The sequence below is a fragment of the Tupaia chinensis genome, unplaced genomic scaffold (assembly GCF_000334495.1).
Source record: "Tupaia chinensis unplaced genomic scaffold, TupChi_1.0 Scaffold000186_1, whole genome shotgun sequence".
Taxonomy (NCBI): Eukaryota; Metazoa; Chordata; class Mammalia; order Scandentia; family Tupaiidae; genus Tupaia; species Tupaia belangeri.
In genome coordinates, this window is record NW_006159661.1 from 949,560 (window position 1) to 972,158 (window position 22,599).

General features: G+C 39.6%; 1 protein-coding gene across 4 annotated transcripts in view; it reads right to left on the reverse strand.

Moving 5' to 3' along the window:
• Window positions 1–5,410: 5,410 nt before the first annotated feature.
• The window catches only part of RNF17 (ring finger protein 17), a 153,871-nt gene continuing 136,682 nt past the window's right edge, over window positions 5,411–22,599 (reverse strand). For 3 of the 4 annotated variants that reach the window (XM_006146723.2, XM_006146722.2, XM_006146721.2), the window contains exons 32-37: window positions 19,250–19,366; window positions 17,845–18,013; window positions 11,231–11,366; window positions 8,121–8,310; window positions 6,373–6,472; window positions 5,411–5,543 (exon numbers count right to left, since the gene is read on the reverse strand). In XM_006146723.2, coding sequence (XP_006146785.1) covers window positions 6,374–6,472; window positions 8,121–8,310; window positions 11,231–11,366; window positions 17,845–18,013; window positions 19,250–19,366 — 711 coding nt within the window. In that variant the 3' untranslated portion in view covers window positions 5,411–5,543; window position 6,373. The remainder of the gene's footprint in view (window positions 5,544–6,372; window positions 6,473–8,120; window positions 8,311–11,230; window positions 11,367–17,844; window positions 18,014–19,249; window positions 19,367–22,599) is intronic. The other variant, XM_027771133.1, reaches the window with a different exon arrangement.

Sequence of the window (22,599 nt, forward strand, 5' to 3'; positions counted from 1 at the left end):
CTGGACCCGAACCGCGGTCGACTACATGGGAGTCCAGCGACATAGCCATTACGCTAACTGCTGGTCCTCAAACTAAAACTTTTCAAAGTGGTGGGCCAGGAAGCGGTACGGAGGTTAAGGCAGCTGGATCTGACATGGCCAACTCTGTGGTTAGCATCCCAGACCAGTGGGTTGAAAACGTGGGGCACATGTGTGTGCATGCCCAAACTCTAGAGAGGGGATGGAGAAAGGACTGTGGCATGGCTAGTTCCCGGTGTGTGTGTGTGTGTGATTTCTCACTTCCCTGCTTCTCTATGTCTTTCTCTGGCGAGTGCCCTATAGCAACCTAAAAAGAAAAGGAAAAAAAAATTTTCAAAGAAAATAAGGGAGGTTATATGCATACATACACACACACACACACACACACACACCTCAGGATGAAGAAGGATTAGGAGGCGAGACACAAAAAGCACAAACCTTCTAGGAAAAGGTTGGTAAGTGAGTGAAAAGATACTACAAAAAAGGGAAAAGACAAGCCACAGACTAGAAGATACACAATAGGCAAAGGATTACTCCCCAGTATATATAAAATATTCCTGCAAACTAGTAAGAAAATTGCAAACAACTCGGGAACCAGCAGTTAGCGTAATGGCTATGTTGCTGGACTCCCATGTAGTCGACTACAGTTCAAGTCCCAGACCCAGTGGCTTAAAACTCACGCTGGGCACGTGTGCGTGCGTGCCCAAGATCCCAAGAGGAGAATGGAGGAGAAGGATTGCGGCGTGACCATCCCCCCTGGGGGGGTGATTTCTCGCTTTCTGTCTCTATGTCTCTGTCTGTCTGGCAAGCGCACGTGCCCTATAGCGAAAAAAAACCCAAAAACCTCTCCAAAAAAAAAAAAAAATTGCAAACAACTCAATAGAAAAATGGTCAAGGATATAAACAAGTGACACAATGGTCATTAACTCTAATAAACGAGTGGAAACTAATAAACCAGTGGACATGTATTAAAACAGATCCTTTTTTTTCCCTATAGGGTAGGTGTGCTCACTAGAAATAGAGAGGGAAAGTGAGGAAGCACCCCCTAGGAGGGATGGCCATGCCTCAATCCCTTCACCTCTCAGAATTTTGGGCACACTCACCTAGCATGTTGTTCAAGTCTCTGGGTCTAGGACTCCCAACTGTGCACGGTTTGCAATGTGGGAGCCAGCTGCCTTAACCTCCAGACCACCTGGTAGCCCCAAATATCTTTTCTATACTATTGGGTCATCAGAAAAGACATGATGTATTTTTGCATAGGAAAACGTGTCATGACTTTTCTGATGACCTAATTAGTAATTATTCTGGCAAATAAAGATCTGCTACATTAACCGCTGTAAAAGAACTCAGACAACTGATGGTTTATTAGTAAAACTACTTTTGTAAAGCAGATTCCACCAGAACAATATTTACATGTCAACTACTCAAATTGTTGAAAAGCAAATGCCCAGCACACTAGTCACACATGAACCTTCTCAGTTCAGCCTGTCTACCAAGTATTCTATAATATACCATCTGCAAAGATCAGTCTCTTTTTCTTCCTTCAAAGTCTTAAAATAATCCTCTGGTGTGGTTTCTCTTGCAATCTTTACTGATTACAATGCTAGGCTAGAAAAGTCCAGGTTATTTTATGTTATAAATTCTTTCACATATCTTCTCTAATCCTCTCTGCCAGGCAGAACTATTTATGGGGCCAGGCCATCTTTCTAGGAGCTTCCGTTAATTTACTTGAGATCCACCTTGGTTCCGTAGTCTTCTGATAATCTTCAGATATGACATTATAGTCAAAGCCCTGTGCAATAATGAGTACTTCCAATTTCTGATTCAATGCAACAAGCATTATTATAACCCTTCTGCCACAAAATAATACTCCCAAATATTTTCCAATTTCAGAGGGGTCAGGAAGGAAGAAAAGTTTATGTCTTTATTTAAAGAAACAAACAAGAAAAATATTTTAATAAATTGCTGAACTTATCAACAACTCAAAAGAAAGTAAAATACTTTAAACTGGGAAAACAAAGCATAGTAAAAAAAATCAGTACTATTTCACTCAAAAGTCATAAAATTCTATTTCGCCAGTTAAGTCTTATGTTCAAACACTCTTCTATTGAATATGCAGTGTTCCTGTGGTCTAATCTTTCCGTTTAAATCCTGTGAGTTAACACTCAACGCTATTATTGATATTTCTTGTCCCTAACATTAAATGGGTCATTTTCTTGGTTGCCTTTTGTTCTCTTATTTCTGTATGTGTCTTTAGTTTTTCTGGTAGAGCCCTCCTATCAGAACTTCTTGAAGAGTGGGTCTACTATTGGCAAATTCTTTCAGGTATTGTTTATCTAAGAATGTTTTTATTCTTTCTTTCCATATGAAAGGTAGTCTTGCTGGCCATAGTATTCTTGGTTAAAACTGTTTTTCACTTAACACTTTGAATATATTTTCCCATTCTTTCCTTGCTCACATTGTTTCTGATGAGAGGTCTGAAGTTAGCCTGATTGGATAACTTTATAAGTAACATGATGTTTCTCCCTTGCCAGTTTCAGTATCTTATCTTTGTAGATTTGGCCAGTCTGGCTATGTTCCTTGGAGAAAATCTCCTTGGGTTGATTCTATTGGGGTCCTTTGTATTTCTTGGGTCTGGATATTTGAATGCCTCTCTCGATTTGTAAAGTTTTCTTCCAGAATTTCACAGGATAGATTATCAATGCCTTTATTAGTTTCCTCACCTTCTAGGATACTGATTATCCGGATGTTTGGGCACTTAATTTGGGCACTTAATACTGTCTAGTATTTCTTGTATGATATTCTCATTTTTGGGGGTTATTTTCTCAGTTTTTTTTTTTTTTTTTTTTTTTTTTTTTTCTAGATCAGAGGTTTTGCCTTCAACATCTGAGATTCAATTTTCTGCATGGACTAATCTGCTTTTAATACTTTTGAGGGAGGTTTTGATTTCCTGAATGGCAGCCTTCATCTCTAATAGCTCCATTTGATTCTTTTTTATAGTGTGTATTTCCTCTTTCAGGTCATGGATAACTTAGTACCTCCTGGAACTCGTCTTTTTTCCTGCATCTTCTGGAGTTCATTATCTCTCAGCTCTCGCATCTCATTTAGTTTTGTCACTATGAATATTCTGAATTCTCATTAGATATTTCCACTAGTTCTACTGTACTGTCTGTGGATGATGAGGGATTGTTCTTTTTCCTTAGGGGAGAGATATTTTCTTGGTTTCTCATGTTTCTTGTGCCTATTTGGTAATGTCTGGTCATTCTGTGACAGAAAAATCTCTCCTTCACTGTGCTTTGCAAAGTGGTATCCACAGAAAGAGATTAGTAGTTCAGATTTTATATCAAAAGAAATTCTGTCCTTAAAGCAGGAGGTTCAATAAGCACTGAGGATTTCAATGACTCTAAAAGTATTCGGATGCTTGGCTACTGTGCACGAAGGCCTAACTAGACATTCAATGTGTGGAGAGTGAAGCTTAGAGTGGGAAGGGAAGGTTAAAAAAAAAAAAAAAAAAAAAAAAAAAAAACAACTAGAAAAATACTACCAAAAAAGAGGAAAAAAATAGTTTACACGTAAATGATGAAAAGTGCGCTGTGCAAACAGTCCAGGACACACCTCAAATGGCTTCTGAAATTAGCAAGTGAAAGAAAAGGCCCAAGGTGAGGAGAAGTGGTTGAAAAATAAAAAAATAAAAAAAAAACATTAAAAATTTAGAGAGAGAGAGAGAGAGACAGCTAGCCAGAGACAGTGAGAGGACAGAGGTCCTCTACCTTGTCTGAATATTTCGGGAGTCTAGAAGATGGAGTTTAGAGCATAGCTTCCTTAACAGGCCGGGACACACCTCAGCTTTCAAATGGCTTAATATTTTTTCCAGAGTCTCCAGCAGAAGATTTGTGGGGCTAGCAGGTGGTGTGGTGGTTAAGGTGTTGGACTCCCACATGACCAACCACAGTTTAAGTCCCAGATGTGGTGGCTTTCTTTCTCTCTCTCTCTCTCTCTCTCTCTCTCTCTCTCTGGTGAGTGCATGTGTCCTGTAGCAAATAAAAATAATAATAAAGGGGACCAGCAGATGGCATAATCGTTATGTTGCTGGATTCCCACGTAGTCAATTGCAGTTTGAGTCCTGGACCCCGTGACTTAAAACTCATGCCGGGCACGTGTATGTGCGTGCCCAAGATCCTGAGAGGAAAACAGAGGAGAAGGGACTGCAGCATGGCCATCCACCCTGGGGAGTGATTCCCTGCTTTCTGTCTCTTCGTTGAATGCATGTGCCCTATAGTAAAATTCTCTCAACCCCCCCCCAAATAATGATAAATAAAATTATATATGTATAATTTTTTTTTTTTTAAAGAAGAATGTTTCCAATCAAGAAAACACTGGTGGACCAGCCAGTGGCATGGTGGTTAAGGCAGCTGGATCCTAAATGGCTAACTCTATGGTCCAAGTCCCAGACCTAGCAGCCTGAAAAAACACACCAGGTGCTGGGTCTGTGTACCCAAAATCCCAAGAGGAGAATGGAAGAAAAAGATTGCGATGTGGCCATCCCCCTGGGGATTGCTTTCTCACTTTCCCTCGTTCTTTCTCTCTGTCCCTCTCTGGGTAGCACACACACTCTGTGGCAAAACTAAAAGCAAAAAACCGGGTAATAACCTAAATATCTAACAATAGAATAAATTACGCACACAGAACAGTGAAAATGAATGAAGTAGAGCTACACCTACCAACATAAATAAATAGTGCAAATAAAAAAATAGAAAATAAAAACTAATTGTGTGATACCATATGTATTCCAAAATATACAGAGCAGTACTATATTTCATGTATCGAAGCATTTGCATATAGTAAAATAGAGACATTTATAAGAGTGCCAAATGCCAAATTATAATACTGTTTACTTTTTTTTTTGGGGGGGGGGAGAGGTTTTTTCGCTATAGGGTGCATGCGCTCGCCAGACAGACAGACAGAGACATAGAAAGCGAGAAATCACCCCCCAGGGGGGATGGTCACACCACAATCCCTTCTCCTCCATTCTCCTCTCGGGATCTTGGGCACACATGCACACGCACCCGGCGTGAGTTTTAAGCCACCGGGTCCCGGACACGAACCGTGGTCGACTACGTGGGAGTCCAGCGACATAGCCATTACGCTAACTGCTGGTTCCCAATACTGTTTACTTCTAAAGGAAGAAGAGAATGTGATTGGGGAGTGGTATTGGAGGCCATCAACTATATCGATAATGTCTTATTCATCTGAGTCATTAGCTATAAAGTGAACTAATTTTTTCCCATGTGCCTAAACAATTTCATTTTGAAATTATAGTAAAATAAAACAAGACAGTCTTTGAAAGTAAATATTTATTAACTATTTTTTTCTGACTTTCTGTCACACAATTTCTAAACAGTTCAACATGTATGAATAAAGGAGGGTAAAGCAAATTGCAGAACAAATCAGAAAAACAGCCTGGAACGGTCTAAACATTAACAAAACTTTCTTCTGGGCTACTGTAGATATTCTGCACTGTGTACCTGAAAAACAGAATGTACTGTTTTGAACCTTTGCTTAAAGTTAATGTTCAACAAATCTAGTGTTGAATTGCTTGCTAGATTCATATGAATAGAATGGACATGATAAACAGCTGGTTACCCAAGTACTTTCTTTTAAGTTTTTTGCTATAGGGTGTGTGCACTTGCCAGAGAGAGAGAGAGAGAAATTGCCCCCCCCCAAGGGGATGGTCATGCCACAGTCCTTTCTCCTCCATTCTCCTCTTAGGATTTTGGGTATGTACACACAGGTGCCTAGCATGACTTTCAAGCTGCCAGGTACAGGACTTAAACTGCCAGGTCGGTCATGTGGGATCCAGTACTTTAACTTTCACACCGTCTGCTAGCCCTACCCACGTACTTTAATAACATTGTGATTGGAGGTTGATTGTTCAGTAGTTCTATATTTATGGTGTCTACTCTTTCCTCCTCATCCCCTGTGGATTTGGTACTATGAAAGACATGATAGCCATTCCAAGCACTCTCATAGATCTGAGACCTCTTTGATCCTGGTACTTATTAGGTGAGAAAGGCCTATGAAGAAATCTAGAAAAGAGATTCTGTTGGTGTTTGCTGTCATTCCTTTGAGAAATCAAGGAAACACAAGGGTGCTTTTATGAGCAATTTAGCATTACTCTCTGCTATATTAATCACATGGTGAGTGCAGGAATGAACAAGAACTGGCACTTACATCATTCACCTCTGTCTGCGAGCCTCATTTCTACTAATGACATGAACTGGGTACTGTTCGTCTTCAGATAATGTCACTATTTCTCATGTAACATGTCACTGCTCCACAAGAATATATACTTACATCATTCATCTCTATCTGCAAGCCCCATTTCTACTAATGACATATGAACTGGATACTGTTCATCTTCATATAATGTCACCACTTGTTCTGGCACCTGAGCCTAAAATGAAAAGATACAGTTATCAAGAAAACAATTAGTATCTTTGCTGTCTTTTCCCTCCTACCTCGGGCCATTTGCATAGGAAGGAAAAAGTATTCTCTCACTTTATTTAGGATTCTTTAATACAATTTTATTTATTCCTTGAGAGAGAGAGACCAACTCTGACAAGATCTTAATGCCATGACCCATCTGCTTTCAGCTGGCACCAGATCACGGCCGAATGTATGCCTAGTGTACTCAAGGGAGGTCTCCAGTGTGGGCCAGTAACCTTCCCATGTAGGTCTGCCTCGTAGAGCACTATGCGTTACTGCTGTACCACTGTCCTGTCCTGGTTTATTATACTCTGTACTTCCAAAAGGCATCTGTGATGGTTTCCTGCTAAATCCAGTTCCTTCTATTCTGCTCTATTTAAATTGTAATTCCTCCCTGCAATGTTGTTCTTGATGGAGCCAGTGGGATTTAACATCATCTCTGTTAAAAGTTCATTTCCATTCCACACATAAAGCATTATACATTTATGCATAAACTGACCAAATATTGAATGTTATTCATAAAAGTAAAAAAAAAGTTTTGTTACACTTTGTATTTTCTACTGGCTTCTTGAGAGAAGTCCTGCGTGAGCTATTCATATCACTCTGCATATGCAACAACATGATAGCTACATGAGTTTTCAAAAGCGCTTTCTAGGTTTATGAGCTCATTTCTGTCACAGTCAGTAGATAGGAATCCAAATCATGGGGCCGGGCAGGTATGGCAAAGGAAGAAAGCTGGTTGGGCCAGATTACCAGTGGTGATCACTAGGGTAAACCAAAGCTCTGTCCCCATCTAACACTACTGCAGTTGAGGTGCACTCAGGATTCCTAGATTTTATATTTAACTTGAAGCCAGGAATACACACTTTTTTTTTTCCAATTTTAAAAACACTACACTAAATAAAACATCATGTGGCCGGATTCTGCTTATAGACTACTTGCTAACATGCTAAGCCTTCAAAGAAGAAAGGCTTTTTATAGTAAACACAATCTGGCATTTCTTTTTTGACTTGCTGATACAGGTTTACCATATTATAGTTAGCATGATTATGAGATTACTAAAATGAATATAATTCAAGCCTTTCTATCATCAGAACCATGGTTCTTTCCCCCCCGCATCTTTTGGGATCTAGCTTAAATGCCACTTTCCTGTGTCACTTATTCAATTAAGCACTTGAGTACTTAGTAGGAAGCTGCTCAAACAGTGTTTCCTGATCTCTTCAGATGGAAATCATCATTCATCTTTGCCCCGCACTCCCTTGCAAAGTAGCCTGTATCACTATCATAATACTAAATTCACTGTACTTTGTTAACTTGTATGTTTGTTTCCTTTAACTTACAGATTCCTTGATTACAGAGTGCATATCTTGATTGTTTTTTTTCCCTAGTCATTACATAAATGATACATTATCAAGGGGTATTAAAAAAGTTGATTAAATATAAATTAAGGTATCATTTTAACAAGCCTTAAAGTTTATCCTATAGTATATAAAACTTTATATAATTTTATTGCATTTTTACATGTAGAGTTGCATAGAAACAAAAAGCACTTTACAAAGTAAACAGGGGATGAAGAAATAGGTTTGGAAGAATGTTGATTAAGATATATTTTTTACCATGGAAGAAGCATAAAGTTGTTTTCCTTGAAGACAGTCTATCATAGCCCATAATGCCTCCATGCTCCACTTGGGACAATATGGTATTCTCGTCTTTCCTGAATCACTTAAAGGAGGTTTAAATCCTGCCAAGAGAACTTTTATAGCTCGGGCTGGATACTGCATAAGATGAAGGGGAATTTGACGCAGTCTGTCACAAAAGAAATTCTTAAAATGTTCAGAATGTCACAATTACAATTTTCTTATAGCTAGAACTATTAAACTCTTAGGAAAATATGGGGAAAAGCATCAAGCCATTAGATTTGTAATTTTTTAAAAATATGGCACCAAAAGCCCAGGCCACAAAAGAAAAATCAGAAAATGGACTTCATCAAAATTAAAAACTTCTGAGTATCAAAGGACACAATCAGTGAAAGGCTACCTATAGAATGGGAGAAAATATGTCTATTAAAAATAGATATTTTTGGGGGGACCACATGTAGCAAGGTAGTTAGGTCACTGGATTCCCACATGGCTGACTGCAATTTGAGTCCTGGAATTGGTGGCTTGAAAATCATGCAGGGTGCATGTGTGTGCATGCCCAAAATCCCAGGAGAATGGAGAAGGGATTGTGGTGTGGCCATCCTTGTTGGGGTGGGGGAGGGATGACTTAATATGTTCCCTCTTCCTGTCTCAAGTGAATACATGCAGCCTATGGCAAAAAAAAAAAAAAAATTTCCTAAGAAGATATATGGCCAAGAAGCGCATGACAAAGATATTCAACATCACTAATCATTAGAGAAATGCAAATCAAGTCTACAATGAGATACTATCTTGCACCTAGTAGTGGCTATTATATTATTAAAAATAATGATACATATTGACAGGGATGTGAAGAAACTGTAAGACGGGCCAGCAGGTGGTATGGTGGTTGAGGGTGCTGGACTCCCACATGGCCAACCACGGTTGAGTCTTGGACCTGATGGCTTGCTTTCTCATTTTCCATCTCTCTCACTCTCTCTCATTCTATATCTCTCTGGTCAAATTAAAAAAACCAAACAAAAAAACTGTTAGTGGGAATGTGAAATAGTGCAATAGTGAAATAGTTCCTCAAGGAACTAAAAAGAGAATTAGTGTATGATCTGACAATTCCATTTCTTTTTTTTAAATTATTAATTTTATTATTTTATAATTTGCTATAGGGCACATGTGTTCACCAGAGAGACAGAGAGAGGGAGAGTGAGAAAGCAAGCTACCAGGTCTGGGACTTGAATTGCAGTTAGCCATGTAGGAGGGCAGTACCTTAACCATCATGCCACCTACTGGCCCCACAATTCCATTTCTGGGTATATACTCAAAATAACTAAAAGCACATTCTAAGCAATATCTATACACCCATGTTTGTAGGAGCATTACTCAAAACAGCTGAAAGGTAAAAGTAACCCAACTATCTATGGCAAATGAAGAGCTAAATAAGAGGTAGTATATACATAAAATGGAATATTATTAAACCTTACAAGGAAAGGAAATTCTGACATGTTACATGGATGAATCTTGAAAATATTATGCTAAGTGAAATAAGCCAGATGCAAAAGTATAATACTGTATGATTTTACTTTATATGAAGTATCTAGAATAGGAAAATGCATCGGGATGAAATAGAATACAGAATCTCAGGAGCGAGGCAATGATGGAATGGGATGCTACTGTTTAGTGGGTACAGTCCTCATTTTGGAAAAATAAAGTTTTAGAAATGGAAAGTGGTGGTAATTGTACAACAGTGTCCTTAATGCCAATTACTTATATACATTCCTGATTTATGACGGTTCAGTTTTAAAATGGTGTGAAAGTGATATAAATTCAGTAGAAATTGTACTTTGAATTTTGATTTTTTTCTATGAGGCTATGGTTTGTATGTCCTCACTAAAACACATCTGAAACTTAACTGCCGTTGTAACAGCATTAAGAGGTGGAGCTTAATGAAAAGGTGACTAGAGGCTAACAGATGGCGTAATGGTTATGTCGCTGGACTCCCACATAATCAACTGTGGTTCATGTCCCGAGTGCGTGTGTATGGGTGCCCAAAATCCTGAGAGGAAAACGGAGAAGGGATCGTGGTGTGGCCACCCCTGCTGGGAGGTAATTCCTTGCTTTCTGTCTCTCTGTCTCTCTGGTGAGCACATATGCCTTATAGCAAAAATCTCTCTAAAAATATAAAGAGGTGACTATTAATAGTTTGTGTGGGCTCTGCTCTCATGAATGGATTAATCCGCTCATGGATTAACAGAATGATGGGTTATCAGGTGAGCTGGCATGAAAAGCAGCCGTCTCTGGTTGTCTGACACATGTGCTCCCTTTCTGCATAGTCCACTTGACTGTTCACTTCTCTGCCATGTTGTGATGCAGCATGTAGCCCTCACCAGAAGTCAAGCAGATGCTGGCACCATGCGCTTAGACTAGCCTTTAGTGATATACACTAAATAAACCTCTTCCTTATATATTACTCAGGCTCCGGTATTCTGTTATAGCAACACAAAAGGATGAAAACACTGGGCTAGTGAAATTCTTCATCAGCGAGAGACAGGATATTCTCTTACGATGCTGGGCTGTGGCAGCAAGAGCCACAGCACCTAGTCAACCACGTAACCATGATGGTAAACAACCAGAACTTACTCTAGAGTTGCCACGTTTTTTAGAAACTATGTTTCATTTTTCCATCCTATTATGTTTACGAAATGCCTGTCTGTGTACATTATTCAATATTTTATTACAAAGAACCTTTGTGTTAGATGATTTTGCCCAACTATAAGCTACTGTATCTGAATATATGGAGGGTAGGCAGGCTAGGTGACGATGTTCCACAGGCTAGCTGTACTAAATGTATTTTTTGCTTAAGATATTTTCAATTTCTGACGGGTTTATTATGATGTAATCCCATCATTGGGGAGCAAATGTGCTTTAAAATAGTTAAAATGGTGTCTTTTACTACAATGAAAAATCTAGATTAAAAAGTTCTAAATATATACAGCTTTCAAATAGTTTTTTTTTTTCTTTTAAAAGGAGAGGCTTTTCTTCCCAATAAAGAATTGGTTAAAAATTAATCCTAATTCTTTTTTACTTTATTTTTTTACCTGTTTATGGTTAGCTTTTCAGTTGATCCATAATCAACAAACTGTACCAGGACACATAAAGGATTAAATTCTCTTACGGAAACAATCTTTGCTCTATACCATAAACCATCATCATATTCTGCAAGGCAAGGCATTTCTGGAAAAACAGAAAAGGAGAAAAAATATTAATACTGTCTTTTGTTGACTTACAATTTTTTTTTGAGAGGTTTTTGCGATAGGGCGCATGTACTTGCCAGAGAGACAGAGAGAGACAGAGACACAGAAAGTGAGAAATCACCCCCCAGGGGGGATGGCCATGCTGCAATCCCTTCTCCTCCATTCTTCTCTCGGGATCTTGGGCACGCACGCACACGCACCTGGAGTGAGTTTTAAGCCACCAGGTCCGGGATGCAAACCACGGTAGACTATGTGGGAGTCCAGCGACATAGCCATTATGCTAACTGCTAGTCTCACAATTTATTTATTTATTCATTCATTTATTTCTTAATTTGACCAGAGAGAGACAGAGGGTGAGAGTGAGAGAGAGAGGAAGTGAGAAAGCAAGCCACCAGATTCAGGACTCGAACCCTGGTCAGCCATGTGGGATTGTCCAGCACCTTAACCACCACGCCACCTGCTGGTCCCACAATTTTTTTTTTTAATCAGAAAAGTACAATAAAGAAAATTTAACAACCATATACCCACCATCCAGAATTAAACACTAACCAACTAGCCTTGTGCTGGTTTTTCCTTTTTTTAATTTTATAAACCCTTCTTTACTAATTCCTAAGGATTAAATTTTGAAGAAAGGCACTTTTCATTCTCAGAATTGCTACTTCTACGGCCCATGGCTGAAATCATGCTGCACACTATTCTCATTTTCATTTCAGAATCTCTTTCAGTTTGGGCCATCATCTTTGCAAAGGATAAGAAATACAGTTTTTGTTGTTCCTGTCTTCAATTCTGTCCTCTAACCCATTCTCTATGAGGCCATCAGGATTAAACTTTTATTATTCAATTACATAGATCTCTTGTTTAAAATTCAATGGCATCTGAACTGCTTGCATATCAAGTTCTTAGCACCGCAACTGAAGGATTTGTTTCCTTATCAACTACTACTACATAGCCTCAATGAGTTGCCTGAACAGACTTAAAATTTTTTCAGGGTTTCTAAATTTTGCTACAGAGCACGAGAGAGACAGAGACAGAGACAGAGAGAGACAGAAAGAGAGAGAGAGAGAGAGAGAAAGAGAAATCACCCCCTGGGGGGATGGCAATCCCTTCTCCATTCTCCTCTCAGGATTGTGGGCACACACACGCACACAAATGCGCCCAACATGAGTTTCTAGCCACTGCTTACTAACTGATCTTCCTCTGTGATCATACAGTATTATGACCCTCTTTGCAAATGAGCTGTTATTGTCATACTGTACTTTGTTCACCTGTCTCTTCTCTAGACCACATACTGTTGTGTGCAGAACTGTAGTCTGTTCCTAACATGGTACTTGGTACATGCAAGTGCTCAGTAAACATGTGTTAATGAATGCTAGGCTTGAGTAAAACGGAAAAGTTAGCATAGTATGTACTTCCTTTCTCTCCATACACTGTTAGATTTCAGAGTAAAAATGGAATGTGCCTCAGTTTCTCCATCTTGCTCTTTCTTCTCTTTCCTTGTTTCATACTTTCTTAACACATAATTCCACAAAGAAAAATATAGCTGAAGGCAAGTGGCACTGAAATACTACATGACTCTAAGGTACAAAGATTTTCATTTCAAATGATTTTTTATTAAAGTAATAAGCAGATTCTTCAGTATAAAGTCAGTAGAACAATAAAGAATCTCATCTATTAGAACTGTTCTACTTAGTAATTAACTGAATCACTGTCTACAGTTGGTACTTAAAAACACAGCTGAAGTTTCATTTCTCCAAATAGAATTTGTTGTTTTTTTTTTTTAAAGAGAGATTTTTGTTAGAGGGTATGTGTGCACACCAGAGAGACAGAGACAGAGAAACAGAAAGTGAAAAATCACCCCACACAGGGGATGGTCATATCTAAATCGCTTTTCTTCCATTCTCCTCTTGGGATTTTGGGTACACATGCACATGTGCCTGGTGTGAATTTTAAGTACCTGGTTCTGAGACTCAAGTCACAGTCAATTACACAGGAGTCCAACAACGTAACCATTATGCCATCTGCTGGTCCCACTCCAAATAAAACTTTAAACCAGTTGTCATTTTAATCCACAAAAACAATTTTTTCAATATAAATTTCTCATTCAAAAGTACATTTTTATAACATTTTAAAAGTACATTTTTAATATATTTTAATTTCTTTTATTCATTCCATCTTAATACATCACTTAGCTTGTAAAGTTAATTTTCCATCATGAATACACATCACACCAGTCCAGTTAGGGATACTATACACGTTATCAACTGATAATCCATTTGTGTCCCATAAATGTCTTGCCTATATTACTCCTTAATGTTTTTCCTCATACTCTCCTCCTTCTCCTACCCTATTCCCAGTATCTAGAACCATTTTCTATGTTTCTGTATCCTCTAATCTTTCAGTTTCAGCCATAAAGTGCAGATAATTGGTATGTAATAAGTGGAGACACAATGTCTCTCCTTCATAGCCTAGCTTGCTTCACTTAGCAGTAATCTTCATATCTGTCCACTTTCTATCAAGAGCCAGGGTATTGTTTTTCATGGCTGAGCATTATTCCACAGAGTATATGTGCCACACTTTTTCAATCCATTCTTCTGTTCATGGACATTTGTGTTGGTTCCATGTCTTAGCAATTGTGAATAATGCCGCAATAAACATAGATGTGCAGGCACTTTTCCAACTAGCGTTCTCCTGTCCTTTGGGTAGATACCTAGGAGTGGGGTTGTTGGATCATATGGTAGTTCTATTGTAGATCTTTGAGGAATCCCCATATTGTTTTCCACAGTGACTGGACTAATTTACATTCCCACTAGCAGTGTAGGACAGTTCCCCTTTCAACACATCCTGCCAGCACTTATCATTTATTGTTTTTTTAATCTTAATCATTCTGACTGGGGTTAGATGGTATTTCACTGTGGTTTTGATTTGCAACTCCCTTATGATGAGGGATGTTGGGCATTTTTTCATATGACTTTTGGCTGTTCATATGTCTTCCTTAGAGAGTTGTATGTTCAGCTCATTTTCCCATCTTTTAATTGGGTTGATCATTTTTCTGGGCGTTGGGGTAAACCGCATGAGTTCCCTGTGTATTCTGATGACCAGTTCCTTATCTGAAGCATAGTTTGCAAAAATATTCTCCTGTTCTTTTTTTTTTTTTTTTTGGAGAGGTTTTTGCTACAGGGCACATGTGCTCACCAGAAAGACAGAGAGAGAGACAGAAAGAAAGAAATACCCCCCCAGGGGAGAGGGCCACACTGCAATCCTTTCTCCTCCATTCTCCTCTCGGGATCTTGGGCATGCACGCACATGCGCCCTGGCGTGAGTTCAAGCTGCCGGGTCCGGAACTCGAACCACAGTCAACTACACGGAAGTCCAGCGACATAGCCATTAGGCTAACTGCTGGTCCCCAAAATATTCTCCCATTCTGAGGGTTGTTTTTTCATACTAATTACTGTCTTTTGCTGTGCAGAAACTTCTTAACCAGATATAATCCCACTTGTCTATTTCTGGGATTACTGTGCATTGGGGGTCTTATTTCAGAAGTCTTTGCCTATTCCAATGTCTCCCACCAGTAGTTTTATGCTTTGAAGTCTTAGATTTAAATATTTGATCCACTTTGAGTTGATTTTTGTCAATGGTGAGAGGTCAGGGTTCAGATTCATCTTTCTGCAGGTGAATACCCAGTTTTTCCAGCACCATTTGCTAAAGAGGTTTTCCTTTCCCACTGGATTGACAAATGTACATATTTAATAGACACTTGCCTATGAATCAATTTGACCATATGCATACTTAAAAACACTTTTATTGATGACAAGTTGCTGTGGGGTGCAAGCAGGAGGGTGCTACTGTGCAGTGGTTTAGGCTACAGGGGAGGCCCAGATTGTTTCCAGTTCAGTCTAAACAAGCTGTGGGTGGTGGTGCACACTTGTGGTCTTAGCTAACTCAGGAGGCTGGGACAGGAGGATTGTGGCATGATAAGATTCTATCAAAATGTCTCTTTCTTCTCACTTAAAAATAAGAAATTTAATTTAAGTATAAAATATCTGTAGAAAAATGCATAAATAATACATGTCTAGCTTCGTGAATCATCACATTATACACAGACTGTGTGGTTTTGCTTAGAATAAGAACACAATGAGAAAGGAATTGTTCCTTCCGGACTATAAATCTGGGCGTACCTCCCCCACCAAAGAAAAAAATCCATGAGTTTATTTTTTCACTTGTTGACTATGAGTACCAATTTGTGCCAAGTGCCCAATTGTTAGTGACCAAGTCACCTGCTTAGAGAGCTGTAACAAGAGAGCAGGAGGGATTGAGAATAACAGAGGGGTGGTAGAGAGTAGTGCTTTCTAAAGAAAGGTCAAAGAAGTCCTTCAGGAGACCAGCAGTTGGCGTAATGGCTATGTCGCTGGACTCCTGTGGGAGGCTGCGCACCAGCGAGTCTGCTGAGGTTTCTCAGAGAGCAAACAATTTCCATGATTGGTTACCTTCAAAAAACCTGACCTTCGAAACCTTGCTCTGATTGGCCACTAGAATCCCTCAGATTTGCATATCCGGCACCTCATGATTGGTCCAAAAGCAACCAGTCATAACCCACCGTTTATAACCAATCACAGCCCACCAGTGTGTATATAACCACGATGCCTGGCCCACAGTAGCCAGACAGCAACGACCAGGAAGACGGACGACCAGGAAGACGACGACTGAAGAGCCCGAAGAGCTGAAACACTGTGCAGTCTCCAGACGACCTGGGAGATCCTGAAGAGTTGTAACACTACATCGTCTCCGGACGACCCTGAAGAGCTGTGACACCGCGTCGTCTCTGTGCTGCTCACAATAGACGATGCGACCCTTAAGAGCTGTGACACTGCGTCATCTCTGTGCTGTACCGTGCTGCCCACAATAAACGGACGACACTGTCGTCTCCGTGCTGTAACACTACGCCGCTTGTCCCGGCTCTCACTCCTTTACTCGGGAAACCTGTTTGGCTGTCTCCCCGGGTCGGGACAGACTCCCATGTAGTTGACTGCGGTTCGAGTCCTGGACCTAGTGGCTTAAACTCACGCTGGGCGCGTGTGCATGCGTGCCCAGGATCCTCGGAGGAGAAGGGACTGTGGTGTGGCCATACCCCCCGGGGCGTGATTTCTTGCTTTCTGTCTCTCTCTTTCTAGTGAGCGCATGCACCGTATAGTGAAAACTTCGCTTTAAAAAAAAAAAAAGGTCCTTCAGTAAGGGGACAGTTCGCACAGTCTGGGGGGAGAACATTCTGGGCAGAGGGAACAGGACATTACATGTCAGTCAAAAGTAGGTCACAACAATTAAAATCTCTCTGAAAAAAATCAGGTAAGATATTGGGCTGATTTTTTTTCTTTGCTAAGGTATTTTTGATACATAATATCAACAATAAATACACCTCTATGTACCTATCACATATTGACAAAAATATATAGACACTAGTCTTGGTATTAAGGTGTCAATACCACTAACATGTTACATAGTCCTCATAAGAGAATTAATGAATATGGGAAGAATGGATTGGAGAGGAAAAAGATAGTAGGGATTTGACTATCTTGACAGACCAGGACACTGAACCCTCACCTGAAAATCATCAGCTTAGGTGAGTTGTAATTAAAATGATTCTCATTATCATGGACTAATTGACAGGTCTCACAATTTTAGTTAGTGGTAAAGCCTCATGAAAAAAATCATCTTTCTGGGGACCAGCAGTCAGTGTAATGGCTATGTCGCTGGACTCCCACATAGTCCACTGCAGTTCGAGTCCCAGACCTGGTGACTTGAACTCCCACTGGGAGCGTGTGTGTGCATGCCCAAGATCCCGAGAGGAGAATGGAGGATAAGGGATTGCGGAGTCGCCATCCCCCCTGGGGGGTGATTTCTCACTTTCTGTCTCTCTATCTCTGTCTATCTGGCGAGTGCACGCGCGCTATAGCAAAAACCTCTCCAAAAAAAAAAAAGAAAAAAGAAAAAAAAATCATCTTTCTGTAGCCAATTTTCCAACACAGCTTGATTTTTGGAAAGTGGAAGTGCCCCAGGGGAGTGAGTTAACTACTCTTAATTCATCTTTCTAATCTAGAAAACAGGAGCAGCAACTATTACAGAATCTCTTGAGGATTCCAAAAGATCATGCAAGGCCGTAGCCCATGGCCTACTGTTTAAAGGAGCTGGATTCCAAATGTGTATCTAAGACTCCAACAGATGGAGAAACAAAGGAGAAGGGATTGTGGCATGAGCACACCCCACTGGAGGCTGCTTTCTCTCTCTCTCTCTGGCAAGTGCATGTGCCCTCTGTCAAATTAATATAAAAAAGCAAAGAGATCATGCATGTTAAGTCAGTATAAGGAAAATATTAAGTAACATTAGAAATAACCCAAATTTGTTAGTCCACTAAAACAAAAACCTTTTGTTTATAATCCTGTTTCATTCAAAAATAATACGCATACCTGTCCTAAAATCTGTCAGAGGAGGAAATGTCTCCACATTTGTATTAAGCCTCCGCAGAGCTTCTTCAAGGCTTTCAAACTCTGACTCCCAGCTCACTCCACTGTCATCTGTGTCACTATGTTGGTTAAACTGATTACAATTTTCTGTAGAATCAAGGCAAATATATACCTAAGGGAAAGAAAAAACTTTCAATTTTTGTAATTCCTAGTATTCATTTATGTGTACAAAATTATGGAAGATGGTCTCCAACAATGGCTCCAATGAACCCTGCCTCTAATATTTCCCCCTTGTAAGAGTTCTCCTCCCAAATCCTACCAGACTTACCTTGTGCCCAAGAAGATGCAACTGAAGTGATGGTGTATGAGACTGGATTTTAAGAGACATGTGGCTTCTGTCTTGGTGGCATTGTGACTCTGTTGGGGATTGTGTGCTTCAAGAAGTGTACATAGTCACATTTTGAGCAGGCAATCAGAGAGGCCCTTGGCACAGAACTTAGTACCCCACACAGTGTCAGGTGAGTGAGATTTTGGAAGTAGATTCTGCAGCCCTCATTAACATCTGATTGCAACCTTGTCAGAGATCCTGAGCTAGAGTATTTAAGCATATCCCAGATTCTTGACCCTCTGGTGTGTTGTTTTAAGCTTATAAACTTGAGATAATTTGTTATATACCAATAAATAATATAAAAATTATAAAAACAAGTAACAGTTGTACACTACTATGCTCTTGAAATTATACAGCAAATCTCTTTCCTTTGCAAAGAGAATGGTTTACTGTGTAAAAGGCAGGAGGAACTGTCTATGCTAGTTGTTATTTATATTTTTCTTGTGAGTCGAGAAATTTAATTTTTCTTAGGGCATTCATTCATCAATCAATAGCCATTGAGTGCCTACTATATAGCAGGCAAGTTCTAGGTTCTGGAGATTCAGAAATGAACAACACATATAAAAACCCCTGTCTTCATGAAGTTATAGTCTAGTGGAGGAGGCAGACAAACATAATAAATGAGAAAGTGGCATATGGGGTCAGAAGGTGGTAAGTACGGTATAGAGAAACACAGAGCAAGGTAAAAAGCACTAGAATTCACTGCAATGCAGAGGGGATGGGAGGGAGATGTTTCAGATTTCATAGGTGGAAACAGTTCCACCTTTAAAATCTAAATATTCTATATGACCTGACACTGAACAAAGCTCACAATCCTGGGAATCCAGCAAGTAGTTAAAGAACACTTTTCCTTACTTGGCACTAACAAACGTCTAAGGATATGATAGGATGAGATAAAGCAGAGGTCACCAATTTTCAATTATTTAAAGTCAAGAAGATGGGGAAGCAAAGAGTCAATCCTAGTAATTAGGACCGAGACTGATAGTTATGTTTTAACCACCAAGCAACCATTTACATTACTTCATTAGGTGAGACAACATGTTTAACTTGAACAGCAAAGAGTTCTTCTGGGGGAGGCAGAGATGAAGACAAGTACGGTGGTAAAATCGGAGTTTCTGTTTCAGATGAAAGCAATTCCTAAAATACCACAAATAAATTCAAATTTCAGAATGACAATGATAGAAATCCACATTACAAAAATTAATTATTTTTATTTTTTAGAGAAAGGTTTTCATTATGTTGGCCAGGACAGCCTCAAACTTGAGATCCTTCTGCCTCAGCTCCCATATAGCTGGGACTACAGGCACATGTCACCATGCCAGTCTTATTACAATGTCAATATACTTTGAATTACATGGAGAATTTAGACACTGAAAACCATAAAACAATTTTGTTGTAGTAGAATCAAAATCTGATGGCTTTACCCTTCAATTCTTTTGCCCTTAAATTTTTAAGAAAAGATTTTTGTGCAAAAAGTGCATGAATCTTTACTGATGTGTGTGTGTGTGTGTGTGTGTATATATATGTATATATGTGTGTGCGTGTGTGTGTGTGTGTGTGTGTGTGTATGTATATATATATATATATATATAGTCCCAAAATTCTGAAAAAGTGGTTAACAAGGTGTCAAAAGTAACTACCATTATGAGCAAAATTGGGGTGTTTGAGGGACAGAATGGGAGTCATTTCATTTTTCCTATACACATTTCCAAAGCTTTTATTTCTAGAACAGGTATTACTTTTTAATAAAAACTAAAATACAAAAATACTAAAAGAATATTTAAGTGGGACCATCAGTTAATGTAATGACTATGTCACTGGACTCCCACGTAGTCTACCACGGTTCGAGTCCCAGACCCGGTGGCTTAAACTCACGCCGGGTGCGTGTGCGTGCATGCCCAAGATCCCAAGAGGAGAATGGAGAAGGGATTGCAGTGTGGCCATCCCCCCTGGGGGATGATTTCTCACTTTCTGTCTGTCTCTGTCTTTCTGGTGAGCACACGCGCCCTATAGCAAAACAAACAAACAAACAAAAAACTCTCCAAAAAAAAAAAAAAAAAGAAGAAAAAAAAGAATATTTAAGTTAAAATAATCAAAAAGTTTGTCTTTTTTTTTCACTCTTTTTTTTTTGGAGAGTTTTTTGTTTGTTTGTTTGTTTTGCTATAGGGCGCGTGTGCTCACCAGAAAGACAGAGACAGACAGAAAGTGAGAAATCATCCCCCAGGGGGGATGGCCACACTGCAATCCCTTCTCCATTCTCCTCTTGGGATCTTGGGCATGCACGCACACGCACCCGGCGTGAGTTTAAGCCACCGGGTCTGGGACTCGAACCGTGGTAGACTACGTGGGAGTCCAGTGACATAGCCATTATACTAACTGCTGGTCCCAAGTTTGTCTTTGTTTGTTTTTGCCATAGCGCATGGGCTCTGGCCAGCAAGAGACAGAGAGACAGTGAAAGGGGAAAAGAGACATCATCCTGCAATCCCTTCTTCTCAATTCTTCTGCTGGGATTTTGGGCACACATGCACAGGTGCCTGGCGTGACCAGGACTGGGCCTTGAACTGCAGACAGCCATGTGGGAGTCTAGCACCTTAACCACCATACCACCTGCTGGTCTCAGGTTTTTCTTTCTTAAACTTTATAAAAGTATAAAGAAAAACACAAAGTTGGGACCAGTAGATGGTATAATGGTTATGTCACTGGATTCCCACATAGTTGACCATGGTTCAGTCTCAGACCTGGCGGATTAAAACTTACACCAGATGTGTGTGTCAGTGTGCCCAATCCTGAGAGGAGAATGGAGGAGAAGGGATTGTGGCATGACTGTCTCCGCTGGGAGTGATTACTCACTTTCTTTCTAGTGAGTACATACATAGCAAAAATCTCTTTTTTTAAAAAAAAGGGGACCAGCATAATGGCTATGTTGCTGAACTCTCATGTAGTCAACCACGGTTCAAGTCCTAGACGCGGCGGCTTAAACTCATGCCTGGCGCTTGTGTGTGTTTGCCCAAGATCCCGAGAAGAGAATGGAGGAGAGGGGATTGCAGTGTGGCCAACACCCCTTGGGGGTGATTTCTTGCTTTCTGTCTTTCTGGCGAGCATACACGCCATATAGCAAAAACATCTAAATAAATAAATAAATAAATAAATAAATGAATGAATGAATGAATGAATGAATGAAAAAGAAAAACACAAAGTTATGTGACTCTCAAGGGGATCCTGTCAGTTAGTATTTGTTAAAAGCAAATACACATAACAAATGTGGGAACGTTTTTGTTTTCTGCAAATGCCACCTGTTATCCTAATTTTTTTTTTTTCTGAAAGACTATGGTAACTCTTACAAGCAGTAAAAACTATCACATTCAAATTTATAGGCTAATTTATTTCTACTTAACAATTCCAAACTGGTGGCCAAACAAAAAATTTAATCCTAAAAAAGTTTAGAAAAAAGTAACTACCCACTGTTAAATTTTACTGATTTGTTATAAAGTAAGCACTTTGCAACGGGCACATACTGTTTTAATAATTATAATAAAATTCTACTTATACACTATAAAGTTTTAGCTATTAAAACTTCCTACATCAGGAGAACCAGCAGTTAGTGTAATGGCTATGTCGCTGGACTCCCACATAGTCGACCGCAGTTCGCGTCTTGACCTGATGGCTTAAAACCCACGCCGGGCGCGTGTGCGTGCGTGCCCAAGATCCCAAGAGGAGAATGGAAGAGAAGTTATTGCAGCGTGACCATCCCCTCTGGGGGGTGATTTCTCGCTTTCTGTCGTTTCTCTCTGTCTGTCTGATGAGCGCACGCGCCCTATAGCGAAAACCTCTCAAAAACAAAACAAAACAAAACAAAAAAAACCTCTCCAAAAACCCCAAAACTTTTCCTACATCAAAAAGTTCAAGTGGAAAAAACCAGATACATTAGACATTATCAAAATTTAAAACTTTAGTACTTAAAAGGTCACTATCAAGAAAGTGAAATGACAACCAATAAATAGGAGAAAATATCTGAGAACTGTTCATCTGATAAGGGATTTGTATACAGAATATATAAAAAGTCTTAAAACTCAACAATAAAAAAGATATATAATCCATTAAAAATGTGCAGTGGGGATGCCAGCAGGTGTCTTGGAGGTTAAGGCACTGGAACCCATGTGGCCAAATCTGAGATCTGAATCCTGGTCCCAGTAGCTTTAAAATCATGGTAGGCATGTCTGTGGGTGCCCAAAATCCTGAGAGGAGAATGGAGGAGAAGTGAATACTGTGGCCATCTCCCCTGGGGGGTGATTTCTCAGTTTCTCTCTCTCTGGTGAGTGCATGTGCCCTAAAGAAAAAAAAAAAAAGCAGTGGATCTGAGTAAATACTTC